The sequence below is a fragment of the Salvelinus alpinus genome, chromosome 30 (assembly GCF_045679555.1).
Source record: "Salvelinus alpinus chromosome 30, SLU_Salpinus.1, whole genome shotgun sequence".
In the NCBI taxonomy this organism is placed as follows: domain Eukaryota; kingdom Metazoa; phylum Chordata; class Actinopteri; order Salmoniformes; family Salmonidae; genus Salvelinus; species Salvelinus alpinus.
This window is the reverse complement of record NC_092115.1, coordinates 8607709-8626521: the sequence shown is the minus strand read 5'-3', so window position 1 is coordinate 8626521 and position 18813 is coordinate 8607709. Positions and strand designations below refer to the sequence as shown.

At 46.8% G+C, this 18813-nt stretch overlaps 1 protein-coding gene across 1 annotated transcript; it reads left to right on the top strand.

The window, feature by feature from the left end:
• The first annotated feature begins 14363 nt into the window (after positions 1-14363).
• On the top strand, positions 14364-15923 carry opn4.1 (opsin 4.1). Its single transcript, XM_071375650.1, is given in 5 exon segments — positions 14364-14450; positions 14453-14692; positions 14694-14957; positions 14959-15550; positions 15553-15923. Coding segments are annotated over 5 exon segments (1554 nt in total).
• The last annotated feature ends 2890 nt before the right edge of the window (positions 15924-18813 follow it).

The window sequence follows — 18813 nt, the reverse complement described above, 5'->3', positions numbered from 1 at the left end:
TATTGCATTGCAGTGAGAACTGGTGTCATTCTCTTCCAGGTTAAATCACTAGATGTGTTTTCCCACATGCAGGGAAAAGGTTCGCTCAACTTATTCTAGGGTTTCACATCCTGGAATTTGCTATGTTAAAGTTTTGTTGATAAATACTGGTTGGGGATGGGGAGATGGAACAGAGGGATATAGCACAGAAAGTGAGTGGTGGGGCAATGTGTAGTCTGTGGGCGGCAGCGCTACCACCAGACCAGACCCCACCACATTTCCATGGATCTTTACCCCTATCGTATATCTTGTTGGAGCCCACATTGCCGTAGGATTAAATCTGACGTCATAAAGCACAGTGAGAAAAAGAGTACATAAAAGAGAATAAGTAAGTAAATTGTGTACCTCAGGCCTGAATGGGGCCCGCATTGGAATTGGTTCCCCTGTCTAGAATGTAAGCTGCACAACACTGCCATCAATTGGCCAATAAGGATAAAGCACATTCCAGATATGGTGCAGTTCTTTGGGTGCATCTCGATAGTGTCTTTCTCCTCGTCTCCTCTCCTTCATCTGCGTTGATCTGGTGGTCTAGAGTTTTGTTCTGTAACAAACTGGTGAAAGGAACATAGTGAAGCCTATACTAGAGCTAGTCCAATCCAGTTCTTTACCTTGTCCAATCCAGTTTTTTACCTAGTCCAATCCAGTTCTTTATGACAGCTAGTCCCAATCCAGTTTTTTACCTAGTCCAATCCAGTTCTTTACGACAGCTAGTTCAATCCAGTTTTTTACCTAGTCCAATCCAGTTCGTTACGACAGCTAGTCACATCCAGTTCTTTACGACAGCTAGTCCAATCCAGTTTTTCCCCAGTCCAATCCAGTTCTTTACGAAGTCCAATCCAGTTCATTACAAAGTCCAATCCAGTTCTTTACGAAGTCCAATCCAGTTCTTTACAAAGTCCAATCCAGTTCTTTACAAAGTCCAATCCAGTTCTTTACAAAGTCCAATCCAGTTCGTTACGCTAGTCCAATCCAGTTCATTACATAAATCCAATCTAGTTATTTATTGACCGGATCTTTTGTTGGCTTTTAACATTAATGTAAATGTTTTATAATCCACAAAAAATAAAGAGTGTAATGTAATGGCTTGAATTTACTTCCGTATGTTCACGGCATGGAATGAAGTGGTCAAGGGGGTCATCAGCTACATGAAGCTGTAGTTAAATCATGAACTATTGAGGTAAATCACTAATGTAAGTTTCAATTGACTTTAAAAAGTGCCAAGTACCACTGTGTAGATACCTCAAGGCATATATTAACAAATACACTATTGGTTATAAATGGCTAATACTTATCTCAATGATACCAAAGAAAATATTCAAAGGCTCTTCATCAAAGATCAGTATGGAAGTGTCCTCACTGTGAACTAGCTATAGGATACATTCATAAATCATTCAACTAGTACATAGAAGAAAAAATAACAGGCCTATTTGAACAATCCTAAAGTAAAGATCTTAAAGTTCAACAGATGAGCATTTTGTGAAAGTGCAATATGCTCTGTGGCCTATAGCTGACTGGGAGTCAGACCTAGGGTTCAAATAGTATTTAAAAATTGTTTCTATAAAGTATTGCCAAATGTGTCTATCCTTAATGATGGGAAGGTAGTAAAAAATTAAAAAAAGTAGTCGTTAAATGTTTTTTTTTAACCTGATCTGATCTTGGCTTTTAATGTTAATGTTGTATAATCTACTGAAAATAAAGATTAAAATGTTAAGAGTTCAGGTCAGTAAACGCTGCTGGGAAGGGAGAGCTGATAGACCTGTTTATACACAACGGTCGGAAAATAAACACCCTGTTCTAAATTTTAGCCTTTCCTCCGTATTGATTAGACACATTACAAGCACTCAACCGATCCATTTCTGGGATTTTGAGGACAAAAACAAAAGTAGCTTTTCTCTCAGAGCCTTTGAAAGACCCCAGAAAGGGAGACCAGTGACATGTTGTTACAATTGACAATTTTAATGACCCTATAGATTTTTTTTGTTATTTCTGCAATACAATAACCTACACATACAAACGGCAGCATATAGACGCACACAAACATCCACAACATCTCCCCTGCCCAGACCCTCCTGCTCACACCCGCATCTCCAGCGCCCCCTACTCCAGCTCCGGGGCTCTTCCCCTGCCCAGACCCTCCTGCTCACACCCCCATCTCCAGCGCCCCCTACTCCAGCTCCGGGGCTCTTCCCCTGCCCAGACCCACCTGCTCACACCCCCATGGAATCCAAGATGGCGTAGCAGTCGGACGTGTCTTTGTCATGTCCTGTCCCGTGTAAATAGTCTTCGTATTTTTCGTGTACATTTCGTATATATTTTAATTTCACTTTCCATCTAGGAACTGAATATACATTCCTACATTCCGCCTCACCCAATGTGGTACGGACCTGCTATTTTTTTATACTTTAGAACCGTAACCCCAATCAGAAGCTAGCCAGATAACTAGCTACTAGCTAGTAGTCAGTTAGCCACTGCTGCGGTCTTCACCCTCAACTCGGACACAGCCAGCTTCAATACCGGGCCAATACCTGCCAGTCTGCAAGCGCGATATCAACCCAGAGCATATAGGACTGCTTTTTCTCTACCACATCACCGGATTCCTGACGCAAGCTCTGGACAATTACACCGTATCATCACAGCTAGCTAGCTGCAACCGAGTGGCTACTACTGGCTAACACCTCTGTCCCGAAGCAAGCACCAGTTAGCCTTGAGCTAGCCTCGAGCTAGGCCCATCTGCCGGCTAGCTGAAGAGGTCTACCAGCGAATTCTTGGGCTACAATACCAGCTACAAGCTAATTTAGCCATTTTTTTTTTTTTTTGCCGCTGCTAGTAGCTTTTACCTTCTGCACAGACACCAGCCCTGTTATTAGCCTGGATATTACTCACCAATTTACCAGCATCGGACTGTCTCTCGACAACAACGCCGGATTCCTGCCGTAATCCCTGAGCCACTACTTCTGATCCTCACAGCTAGCTTGCAGCTAGCGCTGCTAGCGCCACTGCCACGAAGCTAGCACCAGTTAGCAAACACAATTCTACAATTCACAACCTCTCTTTCGCCATCGCCATCTGGCTTGGATTCTCTGTCGACACGACCACGTCTGAGCAGACCCCCTCCGTCTGAGCAGACCACCCCCCGGGCTACTAACTTTAAACGCCGCGTGCTAGCTTAGTGGAGGCCTCCCTGCTCCATCTACGGCTGCCCCCTGGACACTATGATCACTTGGCTACATAGCTGATGCATGCTTGACTGTCCATTAATTCACGGTACTCCATTCTGTTTATTTGTGTTTTATCTGTCGGCTCTGTGCTTTAACTCAGGATCTGTGTGTAGTTAATCCGACCCTCTCTGCCTAGTCGTCGCCATTTTTACCTGTTGTTGCTGTGTTAGACTAGCACCCTGTTATTGCTGCTGTTATCTTACCTGTTGTTTTAGCTAGCTCTCCCAATCAAGACCTGCAATCACTTTATGCCTTATTGTATGTCTCTCTCAAATATCAATATGCCTTGCATACTGTTGTTCAGGCTAGTTATCATTATCATTGTTTTGGTTTGCAATGGACCCTGTAGTTCCACTCTCCGTCCCTCTGATACCTCCTTGGTCCCACCCCCCACACATGCGGTGACCTCACCCATTGAGACCAGCATGTCCAGAGATACAACCTCTCTTATCATCACCCAGTGCCTGGGCTTGCCTCCGCTGTACCCACGCCCCACCATACCCCTGTCTGCACATTATGCCCAGAATCTATTCTACCACGCCCATAAATCTGCTCCTTTTATTCTTTGTCCCCAACGCTCTAGGCGACCAGTTTTGATAGCCTTTAGCCGCACCCTCATCCTACTACTCCTCTGTTCCTCGGGTGATGTGGAGGTAAACCCAGGCCCTGCATGTCCCCAGTCACCCTCATTTGTTGACTTCTGTGATCGAAAAAGCCTTGGCCTCATGCATGTCAACATCAGAAGCCTCCTCCCTAAGTTTGCCTTACTCACCGCTTTAGCACACTCTGCCAACCCTGATGTCCTTGCCGTGTCCGAATCCTGGCTTAGGAAGGCCACCAAAAATTCTGAGATTTCCATACCCAACTATAACACTTTCCGTCAAGATAGAACTGCCAAAGGGGGAGGAGTTGCAATCTACTGCAGAGATAGCCTGCAAAGTTCTGTCATACTTTCCAGGTCTATGCCCAAACAGTTCGAACTTCTAATTTTAAAAATTAATCTCTCCAGAAATAAGTCTCTCACTGTTGCCGCCTGCTACCGACCCCCCTCAGCTCCCAGCTGTGCCCTGGACACCATCTGTGAATTGATCGCTCCCCATCTAGCTTCAGAGTTTGTTCTGTTAGGTGACCTAAACTGGGATATGCTTAACACCCCGGCAGTCCTACAATCCAAGCTTGATGCCCTCAATCTCACACAAATCATCAAGGAACCCACCAAGTACAACCCTAAATCCGTAAACATGGGCACCCTAATAGACATTATCCTGACCAACCTGCCCTCCAAATACACCTCTGCTGTCTTCAATCAAGATCTCAGCGATCACTGCCTCATTGCCTGTATCCGCCACGGGTCCGCGGTCAAACGACCACCCCTCATCACTGTCAAACGCTCCCTAAAACACTTCTGCGAGCAGGCCTTTCTAATCGACCTGGCCCGGGTACCCTGGAAGGATATTGACCTCATCCCGTCAGTTGAGGATGCCTGGTCATTCTTTAAATGTTACTTCCTCACCATATTAGACAAGCATGCTCCGTTCAAAAAATGCAGAACCAAGAACAGATATAGCCCTTGGTTCACTCCAGACCTGACTGCCCTCGACCAGCACAAAAACATCCTGTGGCGAACTGCAATAGCATCGAAGAGCCCCCGCGATATGCAACTGTTCAGGGAAGTCAGGAACCAATACACGCAGTCAGTCAGGAAAGCAAAGGCCAGCTTTTTCAAGCAGAAATTTGCATCCTGTAGCTCTAACTCCAAAAAGTTCTGGGATACTGTAAAGTCCATGGAGAACAAGAGCACCTCCTCCCAGCTGCCCACTGCACTGAGGCTAGGTAACACGGTCACCACCGATAAATCCGTGATAATCGAAGACTTCAACAAGCATTTCTCAATGGCTGGCCATGCCTTCCTCCTGGCGACTCCAACCTTGGCCAACAGCCCCGCCCCCTCCGCTGCTACTCGCCCAAGCCTCCCCAGCTTCTCCTTTACCCAAATCCAGATAGCAGATGTTCTGAAAGAGCTGGAAAACCTGGACCCATACAAATCAGCTGGGCTTGACAATCTGGACCCCCTATTTCTGAAACTGTCCGCCGCCATTGTCGCACCCCCTATCACCAGCCTGTTCAACCTCTCCTTCGTATCATCTGAGATCCCCAAGGATTGGAAAGCTGCCGCGGTCATCCCCCTCTTCAAAGGGGGAGACACCCTGGACCCAAACTGTTACAGACCTATATCCATCCTGCCCTGCCTATCTAAGGTCTTCGAAAGCCAAGTCAACAAACAGATCACTGACCATCTCGAATCCCACCGTACCTTCTCCGCTGTGCAATCCGGTTTCCGAGCCGGTCATGGGTGCACCTCAGCCACGCTCAAGGTACTAAACGATATCATAACCGCCATCGATAAAAGACATTACTGTGCAGCCGTCTTCATCGACCTGGCCAAGGCTTTCGACTCTGTCAATCACCATATTCTTATCGGCAGACTCAGTAGCCTCGGTTTTTCTAATGACTGCCTTGCCTGGTTCACCAACTACTTTGCAGACAGAGTTCAGTGTGTCAAATCGGAGGGCATGTTGTCCGGTCCTCTGGCAGTCTCTATGGGGGTACCACAGGGTTCAATTCTCGGGCCGACTCTTTTCTCTGTATACATCAATGATGTTGCTCTTGCTGCGGGCGATTCCCTGATCCACCTCTACGCAGACGACACCATTCTATATACTTCCGGCCCTTCCTTGGACACTGTGCTATCTAACCTCCAAACGAGCTTCAATGCCATACAACACTCCTTCCGTGGCCTCCAACTGCTCTTAAACGCTAGTAAAACCAAATGCATGCTTTTCAACCGTTCGCTGCCTGCACCCGCACGCCCGACTAGCATCACCACCCTGCGACGGTTCCGACCTAGAATATGTGGACATCTATAAGTACCTAGGTGTCTGGCTAGACTGCAAACTCTCCTTCCAGACTCATATCAAACATCTCCAATCCAAAATCAAAGCAAGAATCGGCTTTCTATTCCGCAACAAAGCCTCCTTCACTCACGCCGCCAAACTTACCCTAGTAAAACTGACTATCCTACCGATCCTCGACTTCGGCGATGTCATCTACAAAATAGCTTCCAATACTCTACTCAGCAAACTGGATGCAGTTTATCACAGTGCCATTCGTTTTGTTACTAAAGCACCTTATACGACCCACCACTGCGACCTGTATGCCCTAGTCGGCTGGCCCTCGCTACATGTTCGTCGTCAGACCCACTGGCTCCAGGTCATCTACAAGGCTATGCTAGGTAAAGTGCCGCCTTATCTCAGTTCACTGGTCACGATGGCTACACCCACACGCAACACGCGCTCCAGCAGGTGTATCTCACTGATCATCCCTAAAGCCAAAACCTCATTTGGACGCCTTTCCTTCCAGTTCTCTGCTGCCTGCGACTGGAACGAATTGCAAAAATCTCTGAAGTTGGAGACTTTTATCTCCCTCAACAACTTTAAAAATCTGCTATCCGAGCAGCTAACCGATCGCTGCAGCTGTACATAGTCCATCTGTAAACTACCCACCCAATTTACCTACCTCACCCCCCATACTGCTTTTATTTATTTACTTTTCTGCTCTTTTGCACACCAGTATCTCTTCTTGCACATGATCATCTGATGATTTATCACTCCAGTGTTAATCTGCTAAATTGTAATTATTCGATTTATTGCCTACCTCATGCCTTTTGCACACATTGTATATAGATTCTCTTTTTTTTTTCTACCATGTTATTGACTTGTTTATTGTTTACTCCATGTGTAACTCTGTGTTGTCTGTTCACACTGCTATGCTTTATCTTGGCCAGGTCGCAGTTGCAAATGAGAACTTGTTCTCAACTAGCCTACCTGGTTAAATAAAGGTGAAATAAAAAAATAAAAAAATAAAAAAATCTCCAGCGCCCGAATCACTGCACCATTTTGTTTCTCTCTGTCGCCCACGTACTTACAACATTCAGATAGTAATAGTTATTTTTCCATTGTGTTAACAATGGAGGTTTGGTTGATTTCCCAGTTTTTAAGTATATACTTCAGAAAGTATTCACACCACCTGATTTTTTTTCATTTTCTTTGGTGTGTTACAGCCTGTATTTGAAATGGCCTACACACAATACCCCATAATGTCAAAGTGGAATGATGTTTTTTCATATATTTTTAAAAACAAATTCATTCAAAATTAAAAGCTGAAATGTATTGAGTCAATAAGTATTCAACCCCATTTCTTATGGCAAGCCTACTGTAAATAAGTTCAGGAGTAAAATATTTGCTTAACAAGTCAGATAATAAGTAGCATGGACTCTCTCTATGTGCAATAATAGTGTTTAACATGATTTTTAATGACTTCCTCATCTCTGTACCTCCACACATACAATTATCTGCAAGGTCCCCCAGCCAAGCAGTGAATTTCAAACACAGATTCAACCACAAAGACCAGGGAGGTTTTCCAATGCCTCTCAAACAAGGGCACCTATTGGTTAATGTTTTTTTTTTAAACAGACAATGAATATCGGTTTGACCATGGTAAAGTTATTAATTACACTTTGGATGGTGTATCAATACACCCACTCACAACAAAGATACAGGCGTAATTCCTAACTCAGTTGCTGGAGAGGAAGGAAATCGCTCAGGGATTTCACCATGAGGCCAATGGCTGTGATAGGAGGAAACTGAGGATGGATCAACAACATTGTAGTTACTCCACAATACTAACCTAAATGAGAGTGAATTGAAGGAAGCCTGTACAGAATACAAATATTCCAAAACATTAAAGTAATACTGCATGAAAGCTATTCACTTTTTGTCCTAAATACAAAGTGTTATGTTCGGGGCAAATCCAATACAACACATTACAGAGTGCCACTCTCAATATTTTCAAGCATAATGGTGGCTGCATCATGTTATGGGTATACTTGTAATCGTTATGGACTGGGGAGTTTATTTGGATACAAATAGAGCTAAGCACAGGCAAAATCCTAGAGGAAAACCTGGTTTCGTCTGCTTTCCACCAGACAACGGGAGATGACAATTATATGTAAGGTCCAACACCTACTTTGGCCGCCTTTCCTTCCAATTCTCTGCTGCCAATGACTGGAACGAATTGCAAACATCGCTGAAGCTGGAGACTTATATTTCCCTCACTAACTTCCAACATCAGCTATCTGAGCTGCTAACCGATCGCTGCAGCTGTACATAGTCCATCTGTAAATAGCCCATCCAATCTATCTACCTCATCCCCATATTGTTTTTATTTACCTTTCTGCCCTTTTGCACACCAGTATTTCTACTTGCACATCATCATCTGCACATCTATCACTCCAGTGTTAATTTGCTAAATTGTAATTACTTCGCTGCTATGGCCTATTTATTGCCTTACCTCCTCACGCCATTTGCACACACTGTATATAGACTTTCTTTTTTCTATTGTGTTATTGACTCTGTTTGTTTATTCCATGTGTAACTCTGTGTTGTTGTTTGTGTCGCACTGCTTGGTTTATCTTGGCCAGGTCGCAGTTGTAAATGAGAACTTGTTCTCAACTAGCCTACCTGGTTAAATAAAGGTTAAATAAAAAAAATATTTTTTTAATCGTACATTAATCGTACATTTTCATTAACTGTAATTTAGTTAGTTATGTTCCATCATTCCTTCCATCTTATGCCAATATCAGTTATTTTTAAGTCTTGGTTCCAATAGTTTATATATTTTTTCTAAGAATTGTCAGTTGGATAGGCTCTCTGCAAAGTTGTGTGTACAGTGCCTTCGGAAAATATTCAGACCCCTTGACTTTTTCCGAATGTTGTTACGTTACAGCCCTATTCTAAATTGGACAAAATATTACTTTTGTCATAGCAATCTACACATAATACCTCATTATGACAAAGTGAGAACTGGCTTTTAGAATTTTTTGCAAATGTATAAAAAAAAAAAACTGAAATACCTTATTTACATAAGTATTCAGACCCTTTGCTATGAGACTCGAAATTGAGCTCAGGTGCATCCTGTTTCTATTGATCTATTGTTTCTATTCTACAACTTAATTGGAGTCCACCTGTGGTACATTCAATTGATTGGACATGATTTGGAAAGGCACACACCTATCAATATAAGGTCCCACAGTTGACAGTGCATGTCAGAGCAAAAACCAAGCCATGAGGTTGAATGAATTGTCAGTATAGCTCCGAGACAGGATTGTGTCGAGGAACAGATCTGGGGAAGGGTACAAAACAATTCTGCAGCATTGAAGGTCCCCAAGAACACAGTGGCCTGACGTTTGAAACCACCAAGACTCTTCTTAGAGTTGGCTGCCAGACCGAACTGAGCAATCGTGGGAGAAGGACCTTGGTCAGGGAGGTGACCAAGAACCCGATGGTCACTCTGACAGAGCTCCCGAGTTCCTCTGTGGAGATGAGAGAACATTCCAGAAGGACAACCCTCTGCAGCACTCCACCAATCAAGCCTTTATGGTAGAGTGGCCAGACACTCTACCATAACACTGGCCAGACACTCTACCACATGACAGCTCGCTTGGAGTTTGCCAAAAGACACCTAAAGACTCTCAGACCATGAGAAACAATATCCTCTGGTTTGATGAAGCCAAGATTGAACTCTTTGACCTGAATGCCAAGTGTTACGTCTGAGGAAACCTGGCACCATCCCTACGGTGAAGCATGGTGTTGGCAGCATCATGCTGTGGGGATGTTTTTCAGTGGCAGGGACTGGGAGATTAGTCAGGATAGAATGGAGCAAAGATGAACGGAGCAAAGTACACAAAGGTCCTTGATGAAAACCTGCTCAGGACCTCAGACTGGGGGAAAGGTTCGCCTTCCAGCAGGACAACGACCCTAAGCATACAGCCAAGACAACGCAGGAGTGGCTTCGGTACAAGTCTCTGAATGTCCTTTAGTGGCCCAGCCAGAGCCTGGACTTGAACCCGAACTAACATCTCTGGAGAGACCTGAAAATAGCTGTGCAGCAACACTCCCCATACAACCTGACAGAGCTTGAGAGGATCTGCAGAGAGGAATGGGAGAAACTCCCCAAATAAATACAGTTGTGTCAAGCTTGTAGCATCATACCCAAAAAGACTTGAGGCTGTAATTGGTGCCAAAGGTGATTCAACAAAGTACTGATTAAAGAGTCTGAATACTTAAGAAAATGTGATATTTCCGTTTTAAAATTTGTATACATTTTCAAACATTTCTAAAAACCAGTTTTCCTTTGTCATTATGGGATATTGTGATGTCATTATTGGGTATTGTGATGTCATTATGGGGTATTGTGTGTAGATTAATGAGGGGAAAAACTATTTAATCCATTTTAGAATAATTCTGTAAAGTAACAAAATGTGGAAAAAGTCAAGGGGTCTGAATACTTTCCGAACGCACTGCATCTTACCTATCTTATCTATCATATGAACATCCTTTTCTGACTCAAATAGAATTCCCTCAAGATTGCTCTGATGTCCAAAATATTTCAAAATCGACATTTCTTGATATGAAACTTTTAATTTGAAGTTGAAAATATCTAATTTACATTGGTCAGTCCAAAATTGCTTTTGAACTCTGTAATTAAAATAGATGTATTCCCTATTACCAAGTCATTTACGGTTTCTATGCATTTAGTTTTCCATGTGGACCAATTCATCTGTGAATTCTGAAAAGCTGTCCAAGGATTGTTCCATAGTGTCATGTTTTTAGGGAGTGAAATTGATTATTGTAAAATATATTTCATTGTCTTCCATAGTGTTAGTGTTCTTAACTATGAATATAAACTCAGCAAAAAAAGAAATGTCCCTTTTTCAGGACCCTGTCTTTCAAAGATAATTCGTAAAAATCCAAATAAATTCACAGATATGCATTGTAAAGGGTGTCAACACTGTTTGTTCAATGAACCATAAACAATTAATGAACATGCACCTGTGGAACGGTCGTTAAGACACTAACAGCTTACAGACGGTAGGCAATTAAGGCCACAGTTATGAAAACGTAGGACACTAAAGAGGCCTTTCTACTGACTCTGAAAAATACCAAAAGAAAGATGCCCAGGGTCCCTGCTCATCTGCGTGAACGTGCCTTAGGCATGCAGCAAGGAGGCATGAGGACTGCAGATGTGACCAGGGCAATAAATTGCAATGTCCGTACTGTGAGGCACCTAAGACAGTGCTACAGGGAGACAGGACGGACAGCTGATTGTCCTCGCAGTGGCAGACCACGTGTAACAACACCTGCACAGGATCGGTATATCTAAACATCACACCTGCGGGACAGGTACAGAATGGCAACAACAACTGCCTTTATACCAGGAACGCACAATCCCTCCATCAGTGCTCAGACTTAGGCTGAGAGAGGCTGGACTGAGGGCTTGTAGGCCTGTTGTAAGGCAGGTCCTCACCAGACATCACCGGCAACAACATTGCCTATGGGCACAAACCCACCATTGCTGGACCAGACAGGACTGGCAAAAAGTGCTCTTCACTGACGAGTCGTGGTTTTGTCTCACCAAAAGTGATGGTCTGATTCGCATTTATCGTTGAAGGAATGAGCGTTACGCCTGTACTCTGGAGCGGGATCGATTTGTAGGTGGAGGGTCCGTCATGGTCTGGGGCGCTGTGTCACAGCATCATCAGACTGAGCTTGTTATCATTGCAGGCAATCTCAACGCTGTGCATTACAGGGAAGACATCCTCCTCCCTCATGTGGTACCCTTCCTGCAGGTTCATCCTGACATGACCCTCCAGCATGACAATGCCACCAGCCATACTGCTCATTCTGTGTCTGATTTCCTGCAAGACAGGAATGTCAGTGTTCTGCCATGGCCAGCGAAGAGCCCGGATCTCAATCCCATTGAGCACGTCTGGGACCTGTTGGATCGGAGGGTGAGGGCTAAGGCCATTCCCCCAAAAAATGTCAGTGAACTAGCAGGTGCCTAGGTGGAAGAGTCGGATAACGTCTCACAGCAAGAACTGGCAAATCTGGTGCAGTCCATGAGGAGGAGATGCACTGCAGTACTTAATGCAGCTGGTGGCCACACCAGATACTGGCTGTTACTTTTAATTTTGACCCCCCTCTTTGTTCAGGGACACATTATTACATTTATGTTAGTCACATGTCTGTGGAATTGTTCAGTTTATGTCTCAGTTGTTGAATCTTGTTATGTTCATACAAATATTTACACATGTTAAGTTTGCTGAAAATAAACGCAGTTGACAGTGAAAGGACTACTGAAAGGAGTATATTAATGTTCTTAGCGCTATCCTTTGAAAATAGACACGTGAAAAGATTCTCAGGATGAGCACTCGCATCTTCAAATATGTATCCATTGTTCCTCTTTAGTGCATTTAACTATATGTCTTGAGTAAAAGCCTTGAGTGGTGAGTTGATACAATTCCATGTCTGGAAGGTTAAAACCCCCCTCAGACTTAGGGAGATGTAAAACTTTCCTTTTTATTCTATGAGTTTTATTTGCCCATATAAAGTCTGTTATGACCGAGTGTACTTTTTTAAAGTATGTCTTCGGATGGGGTAATTGGTATTACCCAGAATAAATATAAAAACCTTCGGAGCCATGCCATTCTGAAGAGGTTTGTTTATTCTACCTGTAAGATTCATGGGAAGATTGTTCCATTTTATTAAATCTGCTTTCATATTGTTGAGTAATGGGATAAAAGTATCTATATATATTTGTTTTTTGTTGTCACTTATTAAGCATCCTAAGTATTTTATATGTTCGTGGTCCACTTAAAGGATTGCTGTAGATCATGAGTTATTCTTTTTCTTTTTCATTTTTTTCTCCTCAAGATTTTAGGGTATTCAGTAACGAGTGCACTGAGAGTCAGGAAGCAAGTTCAGGGACTGAGTGTTTTAATAAATAAACATGACACAATACAAAACAAGAAAACGTGAACAACGCACAGACATGACATGAAAACATAAACAATGTCGCCTGGGGAAGGAACCAAAGGGAGTGACAAATATAGGGCAGGTAATCAAGGAAGTGATGGAGTCCAGCTGAGTCTGATGACGCTCAGGTGTGTGTAACGATGGTGACAGGTGTGCGCCATAATGAGCAGCCTGGTGACCTAGAGGCAGGGAGAGGGAGCACATGTGAAAATATTCAGAAAATATTTTTAGCAAGGGGGGACGAGTTTTCAGTATTGGTCAGGTATATCAGGAGATCATCTGCGAATAAGTTTAGCTTATATTCATGTTTACCAATACTGATACCTGTTACGTTTGGGTCCTGTCTAATTCTTTCTGCAAGCGGTTCAATTGCCAGTGCAAACATGAGGGGGGAGAGAGGACATCCCTGTCTTGTGCCCCTTTCTTAAGCAATTTCATCAGATAATGTATTATTTGTGTATTTTTTTTGCATTAGATCATGCATATAATATTTTTCATCTAATCTCATGCAGTATCTGAACCATTCCTTTTTCTTTATGAATGGAATGGAAAAGCCTACTGACTAATCACTAGAAGAAAAGCCAGTACATAACAGACCATGGCTGTGTGTGAATGGGGTTATATTGCATTTATTAGGGATGGTCCACCCAAATTCCATATTTATTTTCTTACCCTGTAAGCAAACTATGGACAAGGAGAGAACACAACCATGCATCGGTTTTTGAAATGTAATGTGTCATTTTGTAATGTGGGTAAACTATACCTTTAAATATGTCAATGAGGTTATTCTTTCTTTCATTGATGAATCGCCACCACCAACACAACACAACCGAGACAACCAGTGCCAACCAGAGTATGAAAATAGAGCAGTCTGGGGTCTGGTCAATAACAGTCTAGAAAATCTCCCATCAGTATATCTAGAGCTGATGTGGGTTTGGGGACCGTACTGTATGCAGTAGGCGGAGGGAAGAGGAATCACAGAGCTCACTTGCTGACTGAGAAATGAGCTGCAGGACTTTACTTAGAGAAACTGCTCTAAACTGGTCTAAACTGAACTAAACTGTTTGTCCAGGAAGGACATCATCATCGCTGTTTTGCATTGTCTACTTTGTCTACCCTTTTCGGATAAAGGCAGGAAACTTTTATTGGGATAGTTCACTGAAAAAGTCTGGAGATGGAAAATCATTCGACCAGAAAAGGGGCCTTTTGCTCACCAGGGGAGCTCAACTGCACAAGGGTTTTTAAGGAGCACCTCTCAACCCTTCCAGGAACTATAAACTTGATCATGTGCTCGGCCATGGGCCAACCCACCTGCCCTTCCACCCCGTGCCACCGCATCCCTTCTCCACCGTGGATGTTCCTGACCACGCGCACTACATCATCGGCTCGGTCATCCTCATGGTGGGCAACATGGGCGTGCTGGGTAATGCTCTGGTCATCTATGTCTTCTGTCGCATCCGCACCCTCAACACACTGGGCAACCTGTTTGTGGTCAACCTGGCCCGTGGCTGACTTCCTCATGTCGCTTACCCAGTCCCCCGTCTTCTTTGTGGCCTCGCTGCACCGCCGCTGGGTGTTTGGCGAGCGCGCCTGTGAGCTCTACGCGTTCTGTGGCGCCCTCTTCGGCATGTGCTCCATGATGACGCTGACAGCCATCGCCGTTGACCGCTGCCTGGCCATCACCCGGCCGCTGGCCTCGCTAGGCAGCATGAGCCGGCGGCGGGCCATAGTCATGTTGATAGCCTGTTGGGTCTGGAGCCTGGGGTGGAGCCTGTTGGGTCTGGAGCCTGGGGTGGAGCCTGCCGCCGTTCTTTGGCTGGAGCGCCTATGTGCCCGAGGGCCTGCAGACGTCATGCAGCTGGGACTACACCACCTTCACCCCATCGGTGCGTGCCTACACCATCCTCCTCATCACCTTCGTCTTCTTCATCCCACTGGGGTTGATCGGCGGCTGCTACATAGCCATCTTCCGCACCATCTGCCGGGCAGGCCGAGATGTGCGGTGGCTGGACTGCGGCAAGAAGTACAAGGCGTACGAGCGGCTTCGCGGTGAGTGGCGCATGTCCAAAGTGGTCATCCTACTCTTCGTCGTGTCTTGGTCACCCTACTCGCTGGTGGCGCTGGTCGCCATGGCAGGCTATGCCCACCTGCTGACGCCCTACATGAACTCAGTGCCCGCCTTCATCACCAAGGCCTCGGCCATCCACAACCCCATCATCTACGCCATCACGCACCCCAAGTACCGCATCGCAATCGCCAGCTACGTGCCCATGCTACGCTCGCTGCTGCGTGTGGGTGACAAGGACCTGCTTTCATCCTTCAGCTCCAACAGTGGTGCCTCCCTTGACTCTCGATGGCCCACCTTCACCAGACTTCCCTGGCCATGGGTGTGGGTGCGGGAACGGGCATGGTTGTCGGGGCATGTGCCAACGAACACTGGGGCAAGAGCCGCCTCTCGTCGGCCTCCGATACTGACTCGTGCTGGATGGAGAGCGAGGCCGACAGCTCCAGCGTTAACTCACTGCCCTTCGACCGACGTGTCTCCATGGAGATCTCCACAGATACGGCCATCGCCAATCAGCAGTCAGCAGGCGTGGTCGCCGGGCAGAAAGTGGGAGTGTTGTCTGACAGCCTCAGGGTTAGCAGCATTTCAAGCACCTTAATGGTGTTTGAAGGAGATGTGCCCGATGCAGGCCCATCTGATGGTAAAGATCTCCTGCTCCCTGGCAACTGAATTCAGGCTCTTTTTCAATCTGATGGTAAAGATTAAGGGTGTGCCGACATGGCCATACTCGTATTAGTAATCGTATCCCTAAATTGACAGATAGTCGGATCGGATGCTCCTCGTGATAGGAAAAAAATGAAATGTTTTAATATGCCTAAATAGATGTTGGCAAAATATCTCCCTGCACATTCATAGACCATACAAGCTTCAGACTATGAGCTGCAGTGGAGTGTGTCTGTGTTTGACCTGTGTCTGTATTCAATTTGCAGCGGGCAGATAAGTTTGCTATCAGTCAGAATTCTCGTCGACGTTTCATATTTTTCAATATTGTCGCCCCAACTTGTTAGATATTATGCACATTGATAGATTGATAGCAAACGTCCTTACCATTTAATTTATCATAGTAGCACGCTAACAGGAGGCAGCAGCAGACCGAAAAATAGAAGTGAAAGTGATCGGGTGAAATTTTGAAGTGAGTGGACAGAGAAATACAGCTTCACTCTATCCAATCAGAGTAGCAGGATCAAAGTACAACCCGCCCTTCCCTTGATAGACAGGCAAACTAGCCAGTTGAGTTATTTAGTGTCACGATCGTCTTGAGGTGAAAGAGTGGACCAAGGCGCAGCGTGATAATGATACATCCTCTTTAATAAAATGAAGACGAAACAAATACTTATACAAACTAACAAAACAACAAACTGACGAACGTGAAGCTATACAGACTAAGTGCTAACATGCAACATAGACATAGACAATTACCCACAACCTGCCTAATGCCTATGACTGCCTTAAATATGGCTCCCAATCAGAGACAACGATAGACAGCTGTCTCTGATTGAGAACCACTCAGGCAACCATAGACATACCTAAACACCTACACTGAACACAACCCCATAAACTCTACCAAAACCCCCTAGACAATACAAACACCCTCGACTAGACAAAAACACACCAACATCCCCCATGTCACACCCTGACCTAACTAAAATAATAAAGAAAACAAAGATAACTAAGGCCACGGCGTGACAGTACCCCCCCCCCCCCCCCAAAGGTGCAGACTCCGGCCGCAAACCTGACACAGAAGGGGAGGATCCGGGTGGGCCTTCTAATGGCGGCGGCTCGGGTGCGGGACGTGACCCCCACTTCACCATAGTCACTACCTGCTTTGGTGGCGCCTCTGGAGCGGAGACCCTTTCAGCGAGTCCTGGACTGAATACCATCCTAGAGGGCGCCACTGGACGGAGGGGCAGCTCCGGACTGAGGGGCAGCTCCGGACTGAGGGGCAGCTCCGGACTGAGGGGCAGCTCCGGACTGAGGGGCAGCTCCGGACTGAGGGGCAGCTCCGGACTGAGGGGCAGCTCCGGACTGAAGGGCAGCTCCGGACTGAAGGGCAGCTCCGGACTGAAGGGCAGCTCCGGACTGAAGGGCAGCTCCGGACTGAAGGGCAGCTCATGACTGGCAGACGGCTCTGGCAGATCCTGGCTGGCGGGCGGCTCTGGCAGATCCTGGCTGGCGGGTGGCTCTGGCAGATCCTGGCTGGCGGGCGGCTCTGGCAGATCCTGGCTGGCGGGCGGCTCTGGCAGATCCTGGCTGGCGGGCGGCTCTGGCTGCTCCTGACTGGCGGGCGGCTCTGGCTGCTCCTGACTGGCGGGCGGCTCTGGCGGCTCCTGACTGGCGGGCGGCTCTGGCGGCTCCTGACTGGCGGGCGGCTCTGGCGGCTCCTGACTGGCGGGCGGCTCTGGCGGCTCCTGACTGGCGGGCGGCTCTGGCGGCTCCTGACTGGCGGGCGGCTCTGGCGGCTCCTGACTGACGGACGGCTCTGGCGGCTCCTGACAGACGGACGGCTCTGAAGGCTCAGGACAGACGGGCGGCTTTGAAGGCTCAGGACAGACGGGCGGCTTTGAAGGCTCAGGACAGACGGGCGCCTCAGACGGTGCTGGGCAGACGGACGGCGCAGACGGCTCTGGGCAGGCAGGCAGCTCAGATAGCGCTGGGCAGATGGCAGACTCTGGCCGGCTGAGGCACACAGGAGGCCTGGTGCGTGGTACCGGAACTGGAGGTACCGGGCTAAGGACACGCACCTCAAGGCTAGTGCGGGGAGCAGCAACAGGACGCACAGGACTCTGGAGACGCACAGGAGGCTTGGTGCGTGGCGCCGGAACTGGTGGTACCGGGCTGGAGACACGCACCATAGGGCGAGTGCGTGGAGGAGGAACAGGGCTCTGGAGACGCACTGGAAGCCTGGTGCGTGGTGTTGACACTGGTGGTACTGGGCTGGGGCGGGGAGGTGGCGCCGGATATACCGGACCGTGCAGGCGTACTGGCTCCCTTGAGCACTGAGCCTGCCCAACCTTACCTGGTTGAATGGTCCCCGTAGCCCGACCAGTGCGGGGAGGTGGAATAACCCACACTGGGCTGTGTTGGCGAACCGGGGACACCATGCGTAAGGCTGGTGCCATGTATGCCGGCCCGAGGAGACGCACTGGAGACCAGACGCGTTGAGCCGGCTTCATGGCACCTGGCTCAATGCCCACTCTAGCCCGGCCGATACGAGGAGCTGGAATGTACCGCACCGGGCTATGCACACGTACAGGAGACACCGTGCGCTCTACTGCATAACACGGTGTCTGCCCGTACTCTCGCTTCCCACGGTAAGCACGGGGAGTTGGCGCAGGTCTCCTACCTGACTTCGCCACACTCCCTTGTAGCCTCCCCCCAATACATTTTTGTAGTCGACTCTCAGGCTTCCAGCCTCGCTTCCGTGCTGCCTCCTCATATCGCCTCCTCTCGGCTTTAGCTGCCTCCAGCTCTTCACGAGGGAGGCGATATTCTCCCGGTTGTGCCCAAGGTCCCTTACCGTCCAGTATTTCCTCCCAAGTCCATGAATCCTGTGTATGTT